This window comes from Rhincodon typus, chromosome 28 (assembly GCF_021869965.1).
Source record: "Rhincodon typus isolate 14 chromosome 28, sRhiTyp1.1, whole genome shotgun sequence".
Lineage (NCBI taxonomy): Eukaryota > Metazoa > Chordata > Chondrichthyes > Orectolobiformes > Rhincodontidae > Rhincodon > Rhincodon typus.
The window spans coordinates 13,786,280-13,800,786 of record NC_063359.1 but is presented as its reverse complement, the minus strand read 5'-3'; the positions used below and the strand labels follow the sequence as shown (position 1 = coordinate 13,800,786).

The following is a 14,507-nucleotide window of genomic DNA, read 5'->3' as shown; positions in this document are numbered from 1 at the left end:
TCTAGGCCCGAAACGTCAGCCTTCCTGCTCCTATGATGCTGCTTGGCCTGCTGTGTTCATCCAGCTCTACACCTTGTTATCTCAGATTTTCCAGCATCTGCAGTTCCTACTATCTCAGCAGCAAATTTGGTGTTTTGGATAGACTGGGGACCCTGGGGAGGGATGAGAACAGACTCAAGATGTACACTCACCCCCCTTCCTTCCCACTTTTTCAAAAAGATCTCTCCCCTGCTGAAAGCATGCCCAGTAAGGGATCACAAAATACATCCCCCTGAATTATAAAAGATCTGTCTGTAAATGAATGTTTTGTTTGGTGTAATGAACTGGTGATAATGTGCATAATTGTGAAGTAAATTGAATCAGGTTTGTGTGAATGTTTCCATTCGTGATGATTGTCTGTTTTCAGTCAGGTTGAACTGGTTTCCAATGCAGAGGTGAATGTGTTTGAAAAGTAAGATTAAAACCAAATTTGTTCAATTAAGCTAAAGGTGCTAACTAAGAATGGTTTACAAGTGTGACAAAGGCTTGAAGGAAATAGTTTACTGTACACAGCCCATTGTAGGATTTACTCATGCACTATGTATGAATTTACATCACAACCGGTACAACCATATTGATTTTATCTTTTACATCCCTCCACTCTAAATAACAATTCTGTTTGTGCACATAGGTGGCATCGTGCTGAATCCCTCATTCTATGGAATGACAGGTCACACTCACACCATGATCCATGAGATAGGACATAGTCTTGGGCTCTACCATGTGTTCAAAGGGATTTCTGAAATTGAATCTTGCACTGATGTATGCATGGAGACTGAAGCTTCATTGGAGACTGGCGACTTGTGTGCTGATACTAATCCAACGCCAAAAAATAAGCAGTGCAAAGATCCCGATCCTGGAAATGACACATGCGGTTTTGGCCATTTTGTCAACACCCCTTTCTTTAACTACATGAGCTATGCAGGTAAAATGGACAACAATTTAACAGTGTAATAGTGGACGGTACAATAAACATTTCTGTCATACAGAAATGTTCACTGAAATTATTCTTTATTCACATTGCTGTAGAACATGTAATGATCTCTCAATTGTCATATTTGGAAATGTCAGATGAAATTTACATTGTGTAAGTAGAAAGTTTTGGTCAGTTTCATTGTTCAGCAAACTAAGTATCACAAAAATTAAGGGTTACTTTACTTGCCCACTGAAAGAAAATGGTAAAAATCTCATTAAGTAACCCCTGATTGGATCACCAAGCAGGTTTGATTTTCTATTAAAATGAATGGCATGGTGACTCAGTGGTTAGTACTGCTGCCTCACAGTACCAGAGACCCAGGTTCAATTCCACCCTTGGGCAACTGTCATTATGGAGTTTGCACATTCTCCCTGTGTCTGTGTGTTTGCTCTGGTTTCTTCCACAGTCCAAAGGTGTGCAGGTAAGGTGGATTGGCCATGCTAAATTGCCTATAGTGTCCATGGATATGCTGATTAGGTGAATTCGCCATGGGAAATGTAGAGGGCTTGGATAGGATGCTCTTCGGAGGGTCAGTGTGGAGATCCTGGGCTGAATGGCCTGCTTCCACAATGCAAGGATTCTATTAACAAACAGATTATCTAATCCCTACTTTTGTTTTTTTTTGGGCTTGTTTATAGACTTCAGTTAAACTTCTTGTGAGTTGCATATTTGTGTTGGCTGGTCTCTGACTGATGGCAAACAGGGCGTTAAAGAAATGTCCAAATATTATTAAAGGACAAATATATTTTTAACAATTTTCTCAGACCTTTGTTTACCTGAAGCACAACTCAATGGGAAATTATTGTATTTATGGAAGAGAGATTAAAAGGTCAAAGGACAACATTTTCCTCTTCCTTGATGGAACAAATCTCTTACAAGTATTTTGTTTGCATTTTGGTCTTCCCGTAAAATTGTACACAGTAGCCAAAATTACTTTAATAGATAATTTAACGTCTTTACCTTAATTCTTCTTCTTTGATGACAATTGCACATTGAATACAATGTGCATCCAACATTTAGCTACCAATTAATATCTTTGTTATTGGAAAAGATACAAAACAAGTCAGTGCCAATGTTACAGTTTGGGGTTTAAGGAGAGTGTGAAAGGTATGAAATGGAAATGTTGATGTGTGTTGAATGCATTGTTGTTGTAATGTCTTTGTTACAAATTGTATGTGTCTCTTTTAAAGATGATGACTGCACAGATTCCTTTAGCCCCAATCAAGTAGCCAGGATGCACTGTTACTTGGATCTGATATATCAGAGCTGGCAGCCACCCACAAGACCTCCACCTATTCCTGTTGCTCCAGAGATAATACATCAGACAGCAAGATCGGTGATACTCCACTGGCTTCATCCAATCAATGGGCAGTTTTACGAGAGGTAAAAATGGGTACTGATACTATATTAACCACAAACCATACATGTTTGTGTCCATGTTGATACTTCACTGATGTGTGACCTCATTTCATGTTTCAACATTAAGCAATGTAAAAAGAAACACACACAGGAAGGAAGACCATGTATGTTGGCTCACTATTTGCTGAACTAAAAGCAGTACATGAACAACACAGGTCATTATTAAGCATAGTTCAACAAGCAAGTTGAGTTAAGGAAGAGATACCTATGAATTAGAAGGCAACACAAGATGGTTGCTGATTTCCACTTCTTCATAGTTGGCTTCATAAGTCATGGTCTTAAATTTCCTTGACGTTTGTGCATTTGCCCATTAAAATCATCAAGACCAAGTTAAACCTCAGGTTTAGCCACATAAATACCTTTGTAATGACAAAAATCAATGTTCCAACTAATTTCACTTCGTTATGCATGGCTCATTTGTTACACTGCGTGGCCCTTTTAAGCTTGTTCAGAGTAGCACATGTAAATATCTTAAAGGGACTGCTGTTGTCCCCTGACTTCATGCTATGTTCTGGAGTGCCTCACAACTGGGCAACTTAGAGGGGAGATTGCCAATGATAAATGCAAATTCAATTATTCTCACTCCCCCAGAAAGTGAACAATCAAAGGTGTAGTGTTCCATTCCTTCAGGTTGTAAATTGTTGTTGGTAATTCTAAAATGTCTTTTTTCATTTTTTCTTTCTTCTTTTTCCTCTGTGTCCTTTCGTTTTTTTTATTCAAATTTCCTTTCCCTCTCTTCATTTCTGTTTCTGCAGCTGCCATGAGAAACAATTCTGTCCCATTAATGCACTATTTGCAAAAGTCTTTCCTTTGTTTTTCTGGTTCTTTTAATCTCATTCGTTAAGGAGATACACTGTTATTTCAATGGCCCACATTTATCCCAGTTGCTGTTGCCCTGGTTGTGCCACTATTAGCTCACATTTCCAGCGATCTTGTGGGTAAAATATGTTAAAAATATGTCACACACAGTACGAAATAATGGATCATGCCATGAAATACTCCCCTCCAGGTAAAACCTGTGCTGCTGTCTTTCGAGTTCTCCCCCTACCCATATATAACATTGCTTACCTAAAAGTACATTTGCATGTATGTTGATGTATCAGGCCTATGCCACGAAAAATCCATTCGGACAATCCACCTCAAAGTCTGCCTAATATTCATTGATGGAAAATGGTACAATGGTCGTTGGTCATGATGACACTTGCAGCCCAGAGCCTGTTACAAACAAGCATACAGAATGTCTTCAAGAAACTCAGTACGTCTGGCAGCGTCTGAGGAGAGAAAGAAACAGTTAAAATTTCGAGGGCAGTGTGAGTCTCCCTTTGGCTCTGAAGAAAAGTCATGCCAGACGTGAAACATTAACTGTATTTCTCTCTCCAAAGGTGCTGCCAGACCTATTGGGTATCTCCAGCACTTTCTGTTTTTATTTCAGGTTTCCAGCATCCACAGTATTTTGCTTTTATACAAAGTGTCCTACTTTGTTTGGTAATGGCCCTGTGAAGCGACTTAATACATTTCACCACATTCAAGACACTATGCAACTACGAGGTGTTGGTGTTGTTATTGTTTTGTCTTTTCGGTTCAGTGAAGAGACATCGTGGGCTTTACATTAAAATTGGCAAAACTGTTGTGTGTAGAAAATATTGTAAGGTGATACTGTGTCATTTTTTTCTTCTTTTATTTTGCTTCCTGGATTCCTAGAGAAGTGGGATCAATATGTGATGCGTGCACTGAGCATGGAGCATTGGTCCAGTATGCTTACAATGCTTCTTCCCCTAGACCATGCGATCCATCTGGCCACTGGAGCCCCAGAGAAGCAGAAGGTTAGCACCTCTAGTGACATGGTGGGAGGTGGGGGGATGATTGTACCTTTTGTTATACTTAAATTTTCAAGGGCAGAAAAGTATACTCTCTGATATATGTTAATCAGTGGTTCCTCTCCATTTCATAAACTGCTTTCTTCCCTCATTAATCCTGCCTATTCCTCCACAGTACCAACCAATACTCTTCACCTACCAACCAGGCAGACTGGCAGAATGTCAGAGTTCAACTAGATATAACTAAGCATGCAATCATACTTGGAGCTGATTTACCTTCATTTTGTTTCTGCTCTTTCACTTCCTCTGTGATCCATTCAGCTCTAATTGACTCCAAATTCCTGAATGTTAAATCATATTAAAGCACTGACATCCTATCCACAGTGGTCTTGCACATTCATTGTACTAACCAGTTATTTCATCAAATGTCCCAGTACAATAGATGTTAATATGATTAAACAACAAATTGCTGCCTTTACATTTCAAGGATATGAAATTTAGGCTGTTGCATTTACATTAGATGTGTCTTTATTATTCATGTGTGGCTGTACAGGACATTGGTTAGGCCACTATTGGAATACTGTGTGTAATTCTGGTCTTCCTGCTATAGGAAGGATGTTGTGAAACTTGAAAGGGTTCAGAAAAGATTTACAAGGATGTTGCCAGAGTTGGAGGGTTTGAGCTATAGGGTGAGGCTGAATAGGCTGGAGCTATTTTCCTGAAACATTGGAGGGTGGGGGCGTGACTTATAGATGTTTGTAAAATCATGACAGGCATGGATAGGGTAAATAGACAAGGTCTTTTCCCCAGGGTGGGGGAATCCAAAACCAGAAGGAATAGGTTTAAGGTGAGAGGGGAATGATTTAAACGGGACCTAAGGGGAACGTTCTCATGTAGAGGGTGGTGTGTGTATGGAATGAGCTGCCAGAGGAGGTGGTGGAGGCTGGTACAGTTATAACATTTAAAAGGCATCTGGATGGGTATGTGAATGGGAAGGGTTTAGAGGGATATGAACCAAATGCTGGCAAATGGGACGAGATTTGGTCAGTGTGGATGAGTTGGACTGGATGATCTGTGCCTGTACTGTATATCTCTATGTCTCTATGTAGCTGAGTGAAACAAAGAGTTGTATTCAGACCTAACTGTTAGGTTCAGCTATGTTTGGCCAGTTCTATCCTCGATATTACAACTTCTAATATGTAAAGCTCAAAGAGAACCAATCCTGCTTTTCAACCTTCATTTTCACTAATATGGGCATTATTTTAGATTTTTTCCTTCCGTCTGTGGGATGGGGGCATCACTGGCTGGTCAACATTTATTGCCCATCCCTAGTTGCCTTTGAGAAGGTGGTGGTGAGCTGCCTTCTCAAACTGGTGCAGTCGACATGCTGCAGATTGACCCACAATGCCATTGGGGAGGGAATTCCAGGATTTTAACCTAGCATTTACTTTCATTTATTCAAACTATCCCTGTAACTGCCTTAATATCACACTTTCATACTAAATCATTTATTTAATTCAATATTTTTCTCCACACTCACATTCTTATACGATCCTTTCCTCTATCTTTTCCAACTGACAAATTTAATGTGGAGAAGATATTGCTAAAATAGCCATGGTAGCTCTGTATTGAAATTCAGGATGGGCAATTATGTATGAACAGGCTGCTTGTCATTTCTATCAATCTTCAGGGTTTCATTCCCTAAATACTCTCAACTAGGAAAGTTTTTTTTTAATCTCAGCCTTGTAAGTTCCAATTGTCTTCATATTGACAGCCTTTGCTAGAAGAGAGTTCAGATTTTCATAACTACCCTTGGGTAAAAGAATGTTTTCTAACTTTGCTTCTGTATGACCTATTCCTAGTTTTTATAATCATGTTCCTAAGTTCCTTTTTGTCTTACTGGAGAACATACTTTTTTCCATATCAAATCATTTTATACAATACTTCCAGTTTACCTTTGAATATTCTATACTCAATTGAACGTAAGCTACATGTGTTTTGCATATTGCGACAACTTAACCGTCTAAGTATCAATATTATTCGATAAAACCTAATTCAATTATCCTGGTGAATCTGCACTGTACCCCTTCTAAAGTCAATATATTCTTCCTGAGGTATAAATAGAAGCCAAAGGTAACCATGTGGCTTGTCATGCCTGCTCTATCATAAAGCCATGGCTAATTGGACTGTGGCTCTGCATTCCTGCTTACACTGATAACCTTTAACTCCTTTGTTAGTCAAGAGTGTATCTACCTCTGTTTTAAAAATATTCCTCCATCTAATGTTTTCTGGAGAAAAGAGTTCCAAAGATTCAAATTCTCCACAACACCGTCTTAAATGGCAGGCTGGTATTTTTAGACCATGTGCTGTATTTCTAGTCTCTGCCTCATGCGGAACATCCCTTTCAGAATTTACTAAAGGGAATGCTTCAGGAGTTAGAGACAAAATAAAACTGCAGGTGCTGGAATCCAAGGTAGACAAACAGGAGGCTGGAAGAGCACAGCAAGCCAGGCAGCATCTGAAGGGAAGGAGAAGTCAACGTTTCGTGTATTACCCTTCATCAGGACTGGATGTGGGGGTAGGTGGAGCGGAAGATAAAGAGAGGGGGGAGGAGAGGAAGCAGAATGGTGGTGATAGGTGGATGCTGGTAGAAAGTATGACCTGGTTGGTTGATGGGAGGGATGAATCCTTTTCAGCCCTACCTCCTCCCTTCCATTCCACCTTCTGACCCGCCCTTCCAGCCACCAAACGGATTCATCCCTCCCATCGACCAACTAGGTTGTACCTACCACCAGTGTCCACCTATCACCACCATTTCGCTACCTCTCCACTCCTTATCTGCAGCTCCCCCTACCCCCACATCCAGTCCTGAAGAAGGGTAATACCCAAAACATTGACTTCTCCTTTCCTCCAGATGCTGCCTGGCTTGCTGTGCTCTTCCGGTGCCCTGTTTGTCTACCAATGCTTCAGGAGTATCTGGCAGCTCTACGTTAACAGAAGCATCTGTTCCTCTTTCTTTGTGCCCCAGTCCCCTTCTCTAAAGGTCAACACTTGTTTATCCTTTTTGATTGCTTTTTGTACATTAACAGTGTTTAATGGTTTGTGTAATCTCTTTAATCCTCTAAGAATTCTCAGTTTCTTATCATTTAGAAAATACTTGATTAATGCTTGCCATGTCTAATACATTGTCCACCATGAGATTGATGTTCCTCACACTTTTGTCCACTCACTTAATCTGTCAATAGCCCGGTACAGCTTCCAGCTGCCATTTGCACTGTACAATTGAAATGGTGCTCACTATTATAACCTAGAGGAGACAGGAACGCTCACAAACCGCAATGTGATAATAAGCAGATAATCTGTTTTATGTGATGTTCACTGAGGGAAACATTGGCTTGAACACCAGGGATAACTCAGCTCTGAAGAAGGTTAACAAAATAAAAAACAAATAACTGCGGATGCTCGAAATCAGAAGCCTAAACAGAAATTGCTAGAAAATCTCAGCAGGTCTGACACCTCGGGTCACTGGATCCAAAACTTTAACTCTACTTTCTCTCCACAGACGTTGAGTTTCTTCAGCAATTTCTGTTTTTGTTCCAGGGATAAATCCCTTGAATTTTCTGTGAAATACTGCTACAGGATCTTGTTTGTCCACCTGAGGGGACAGTCAGAGTGTCAGATTAATGTCTCATCTGCAAGATGGCAAATCTGACTTTGCAGTAGTTCCTGAGTACTGTGCTGGACTATCAGCCACGGCATTGGTTCTTGAGTCATGAGGTGGAACTTGAATCCAAAACCATCTAATGCATAGACAACTACTAACTGAGCCATAGCTGACACTACTATGCCTTCAGAGGCGAGATGCCATCTCTCTTTTGGAATAGCCTCCTGGTTATCACTATCTTGATTCTCACACTTTGCTGATGCAGGAGGTGCAACAGTATCAGTATTTTTACCTATAATTAAGACGAGTTAGCGCCCTGAGAAGAAGGAAGGAAAAAGTTTGACTTTATTCTTGCACCTTCCCACTGTTGTCGCAATGGCACAACAGCAGAATATTTAGAGAAGGAAACTTGATGAACCAAACTTAAATCATACTATTTGATGTGACAGTGTGCCTTTAGATATCCACTGCACTAATTCCCAGATCTCTTAAAAAACTATGAAGAAAATATTCCATTTTGGATTGAATCCCAGCTAAGAAAGTTGGAGCCAGAAAGTAAAAGGACCAATTGTTAACCTTTTTTTCCAGAATCTCTATCTGTGGATTATCGACATCAACACAAATAATATTGCTAATAGATGTATGTCTGCTCGTTTGAAACCTAATTAGCCTGCTGACCTGGACAGTCTGGAGACACCTTTGAGTGCTTCTAGAAATCTGTTGGAATCTTTTTTTGTGCGTTCAGGGAAACATTTTTGAGACTGCTTTTTTCTAAATGTGTTGCAGCGCTTTGATAATGTCCTTATGTAACAATACACTTTGGAACACAGAGACATAAATAATGTGTGTTATTCGTGTGAAGCAAGGCTAGCATTTATTAAAGCTTCAAAAGAGCCATTGCCAGCAATTAAATGCAACAATTTCCCTCTGGCATCTATCTTATTTGGAATGAAACTCGTCCTTCTGTGCTGGGGTGATCTCTAAGCACATTGTTTTACGCCTCCTCCCTTCTCAAGGCCCCATGTTACCCTTTCGTTAAAGTGTAAAAGAAACTAAATGAGGGAAAAAAAATAAAGCAAGCAAACGAAATGGACAAGTATTTCCTGAAGTGAATAGCAGCAGAAATTATATGCATGCAGCATTAGTTTCAATAGAATACAGGCAACAAATATCACCCATTAATCTTTCTGACAGCACTGTGCATTGATATACTAATCAGAATGGTAGGAAACTGCCCCCCCTCAATTTACGGAATGAACTCTGTTCAGCAGTTAATGGTTTACAAAGTATTATTAAAGTTTCTGATTGGTTGCAAAGTGAAGCCTGTGTGTTATGCTTGTCTATGCAACAGTGATTTTAACCCTCAATTGACAAAAGCCTTCAGTTTTGTTTTGTGTGTGCGAGGAATGAATGATTGAACTAGATTAATTTAGGATATCTGGTCAACATGGACTGGTTGGACTGAAGGGTGTATATGCCTTCCATGCTGTATAACTCTATGACTCTGTGACATTGCTTTTAATGATTTACGCGGATGATTTCATCTTCTTCAAACTCCTTTCTCTCTGTAGGGCCTCCTGATGTAGAACAACCTTGTGAAAACAGCGTCAGAACATGGAGCCCAGATGCTGGTGTTGATGAGAAGACAGTTCCCCCGGTATGCCCGGAGCCTCAGGGTTGCTACTTGGAATTGGAATTCCGCCACGTCTTAATCCCTGATTCCCTGACCATTTGGGTCACGTTCACTGAATGGACTGCTCACGGAGCCATCCACGATATCAAACTACTGACTGTGAGCGGGAAAGAAATCTCGCTCGGACCGCAAAATGTCTTCTGCGACGTCCCCATTACGGTCAAGCTCAGCGTGTCGGAGGAGGTCTATGGAATCCAAATCTTCACACTCGACGAACATTTGGAAATTGACGCTGCCATGCTGACCTCCGCACCTCAAAACACTCTCTGCAAAGAATGTACACCGATCCAATACAAAATCATACGGAATCCACCATTTAAAGAGGGACCAGTATTCGTGGTGAAAGACCTGAGCAGAAGGTTCGAAGACACGTAAGTGCGTTCACTATATCAGACCCCACTGAACAATTAATGGGTTCAAATTTCTCTCTTCTTTTTGTTTTCAGAAATTGTTGGTGCCTTGGGATTTTAAAATTCTGCTTTCTCAGCCAGTTTGAAACAAACAACCGGAATTTTCTTAAGGTGAAAGAGAGATGATGGAGGGAGGAATGGAATTCAGTAAAAGTTTGTGGATGGATCGAACCTTTACTGCCTTCCCAAAAAGTTAAATAACACCAGTGCTTACATTTCATAATCCACAACATGCAATATTTTTCTGTTTTCGAGTTTGTGTTAGAATGTTAGGTGCCAGGACAAGTGACATAGTTTTTCCATATTCTACAAACTACCAGAAATCAAAGTTGTAGAGCATTTTATGGCGGAATTCAAAAATTAGGAACACATTTTTCAAAATGCTGGTGTGTAAATGGAACTTAATCCAATCAAAAACTGTCAAGCAAAGTGTTACTGGTCAATATCATCAAACTGCTTAGACTCCAATGGATTTGAAAGATAAAACAGCTCAGATTTTTTTTTCCCCTAAATTTTTCATGATTTCACAATGCAATCCAGATGAATACTTATATAACACACTGGGCCATCGAGACAAGTGTGTTGCCAGCTGTGTTACAAGTGAATGCATGACAGTATGATCAGTGACAAACTTACCACAACTAGTCATGTATTCTCTTCATCTTCACTTCAAAAAGAATTCACTGGAAACCTTGCTGCTAATGTATAGCATCTGCTGCCATATGAACTGAATGTAGCAGTAAACAGAGCGGCATGGTGGCAGAATGTTTGTATCAGATTCCTCCAGCAATTGAACTTCATTCAAAACATCACCGTGGGGGCCTTTGAATAGGTGTTTCATTCGGCCAAGAGCAGCTCCATATTTTCTCCATTGGTAAGACATATTGGGATGAGAAAACATGACCAAATGTACTTCATAAGAGCTCATTTAATGACAACTGCAAGTTAATGTCTATTGCTGACAGTGCAAAATACAAATTGAAGTTACCCCTCAAAATGTCTCCCTTGTAAGAACAGGAGAAAGGAAGGAACAGAGGGGTATGCTGTGGGCATTAGATAGAGATGGGTGGATCATATAGTCAGTCAGCATGAAAATAAATCCTTCCATTCAACTGGTCCGTTGACCAGGTTTCCTAAACTGAACTAGTCCCATTTGCCTACGTTTGGACCATATCCCTTTAAACCTTTCCTATCCATGTACCTGTCCAAATGTCTTTTAAATTTTTCAGTTGTACTTGCCTCTAACACTTCTACGTGGCACCTCTACCTACTTCTACATGGCACGGTGGCTCAGTGGTTAACACTGCTGCTTCACAGCACCAGGCACCTGGGTTCGATTCCACCCTCAGGCGACTGTCTGTGTGGAGTTTGCACATTGTCCCTGTGTCTGCGTGGGCTTCCTCTGGGTACTCTGGTTTCCTCCCACAGTCCAAAGATGTGCAGGTTAGGTGGATTGACCATGCTAAATTGATGTGTAGATTGGGTGGGTTGTGTTGGGGGGGATGGGTCTGGGTGGGGTGCTGTGGGGGGTCAATGTGAGCTTGTTGGGCCAGGGAGCCTGTTTCCACACTGTAGGGATTCTTTGAAAACTTACGTGTCCTTGAAAACTTCCTCTGGAAGCTCATTCCGTATGTACACCCCCTCTGTGTGAACAAGTTGCCCTCAGGTAAGGTTAGATCACATGGCATCCAGGGAATGCTAGCCAATTGGATAAAATTGGCTTGACAGTAGGAGACAGAGGGTGGTGGTGCCAGTTTGTTATTCAGACTGTAAGCCTGTGACCAGTGCTGTGCTGCAAGCATCAGTGTTGGGTTTGCTATTGTTCGTCATTTATATAAATGATTTGGATGAGAATCTAGGAAGCATGCTCTGTAAGTTTGTGGATGACATCAAAATTGGTGGGACAGTGGACAGTGAAGATAGTTATCTAAGAGTGTAACAGGATCTTGATCAACTGGGCTAATGGGCTGAGGAGTGGCAGATGGAGTTTAATTTAGACAAATGTGAGGTGCTGCATTTTGGTAAGACACACCAGGGCAGGACTTACACACTTAATGGTAGGGCCCTAGGGAGTGTTGTTGAACAGAGACTCAGGGGTGCAGGTACATAATTCCTTAAAAGTGACATTACAGGTAGACAGGGTGGTGAAGAAGGCATTTGGCATACTTGACTTCATCAGTCAGAACATTGAGTACAGGAGTTAGGACACGACATTGGTAAGGCCACTTTTGGAGTACTGTGTACAATTGGTGGTATGACAAAACTGTGAATACTTTCTAAACCAGTACTGTAATACTCAGTGGAGTTGCAAAGTCAGAATGGAACTAATTCAAAGTGAAGGTCTGTGAAACAAACAGGATCAGCTTAATTACATTAATTCTGAAGAGGATAGGGTCCATCCATTCCAAGAAGCACTATTTAACATGAATAGATGAATAGGAATTGGAAGAGAGCTGTGGGAAAAATCCAAAACGAATGAGACAAAAGGATGTGGAAAGTTAATACAGAACAGACAGAAAATGTTGCCTTTCAAACCACACAGTTGGAACAATATTGGCATTCCTTCACTGTCACTGGGTCAAAACTCTCTTCGTAACTGCACTCTAGGTATACCTACACCTGTGGGTTACAGTGGTTCAAGAAAGCTCAGGACCATCTTCTCCAGGGGACTTAAGGATGCACTATGCTGTCCTAGCTGGTGATGCTTATGACCTGTAATTGAATTTGAAAGCAAATAACTTGCCGGACTCCCATTTGGTGGCAAATGAGAGACTAATATTTGCCAGATAGGTGAGAAAGAAGGCAAAAAGGAGTGAGCGACTGCATTTTGAAGGAGTGATTTACCAGTATTATTGATTGCTCAGCTTCATCCTCCGAAGGTGGAAATTGCTGAACCACAGCGTTGATGCAACACTCCTTCATTTCACTTGTGTTCAATTTTCATTCATGCATGACTTGCTTAGCAGAGAACCAGACTTCCTAAGCTGTTGAGTGATCTCTCTCTTGGCAGATTGGCGGTTGCCAGTGCCGATGAATGGGATGGTATTTCCCATTTACATGATTGCCCTTTATAAAGTGGTTGAGACATGTTAAATATGTACATGAGTCCCAATGGGCTAAATCTCGAACACACGAGATCAAATGCTGACAGGCAGGAAAAAGAAAAATGCATGTAGATTCCTTTCAGTTTATTTTTGTAGCCAGGGATCAGGTCCGTTCAGCCAAGAATGTAAAATATATGGTACTCTGTAGAATAATGACAGTGTTGGTGAAGGCAACAGTCAGGATAAAGTAACTTCAACTTTGCATAAATTGAAGCATCACATTCAAGACGTTGACACATATTTGCACGCACTCTATTTGGCAAACAGCAACAAGAGGACAACTTGTTCCAAGCTTTCCTTGAATAGAAGAAAATGTTTTGCTTGCATCTTCTTAAATATTCCCAATCCTAACACTTAAAACAAATGTTAAACCTGAAGAATTGATTTTAGCTAACTTGCTATGGAATATAATAACAAAATGAAACAACAGCAGCATATGGGCAAGAGGAAGCACCATGGTTTTGAAATAAGAACAGCAAATGCTGATCATTCACATTAGGCCAACTAACCACTGAAGAGGAAATACAAGATAGCATTTCAGTTCTGTCCTATTCCTAATGCTATGTTTTCACCTAAAATATTAACTGTCAGATAGATTTAGGGAAATAAGATAATGCCAGCTGATAACTGTTACAGCGGACTTTAATGTCCAAGCTTTCCCTCAGTCAATGTCTTATTAATACGACATGGTTAAGCCATTTTCAAGATTTTTAAATTGTGAAACCAGTAGATGAGTACATTTATTCCAGTCCAGAATTATGAAATGAAAAGGTACTGAGCAGTGTGGGCATATTAACATATTCAGAGTAACTTTGCAGTTGAAGTAGCATACCAAGGAATTAATCATAGAGAGAGAGAGAGTCATTTAAGGCATATAAGGAAGCCATTCAGTTCCCTGTTGAGTAATCAAATCAATCACAATCCCCTATAACCCTTCAGGTTAACTTCTGCCGGCATGCATCCAGTTTCCTTTCAAAATCATTGATCTTTTCCATTTCCATAAAAAAAAAGTTGTCCCTGCATTTCCCCATGTTTCTTGCCCCAAATCTAGACTTTGCACTGTCAGCTAACAAGAACGGTCTAATTGAAACCAGTTCATCTTTTACACCTCTATCAAACCTCCGTCAAAGACACTATCAGTAATCCCTCGGATTGAGTATGATTGTCATCCACAAGGACATCTATTTGTGGGTCTTCAGATGGCTGAAGAGGCTAATCTGGGATCCATAGATTCTGTTGGAGTGTGGGCTTTAGTGGGTGGCTACGGTAGTTGGAAATGGTGGTGGATGGGCCTTCCTGATGTCCCATCTCTTGTTGCGCAATTGTTGCTTCTGTTCAGTGGCGCAGTGGAGATCATTTTCGTAGTATATATCTCCCTGATGGAT

At 40.6% G+C, this 14,507-nt stretch overlaps 1 protein-coding gene across 1 annotated transcript in view; it reads left to right on the top strand.

Moving 5' to 3' along the window:
* Positions 1 to 14,507, top strand: part of LOC109913486 (pappalysin-1-like) — a 277,630-nt gene that overhangs the window by 57,414 nt on the left and 205,709 nt on the right. The window contains exons 4-7 of the mRNA XM_048613637.1: positions 671 to 964; positions 2,206 to 2,398; positions 4,136 to 4,257; positions 9,487 to 9,979. Coding sequence (XP_048469594.1) covers positions 671 to 964; positions 2,206 to 2,398; positions 4,136 to 4,257; positions 9,487 to 9,979 — 1,102 coding nt within the window. The remainder of the gene's footprint in view (positions 1 to 670; positions 965 to 2,205; positions 2,399 to 4,135; positions 4,258 to 9,486; positions 9,980 to 14,507) is intronic.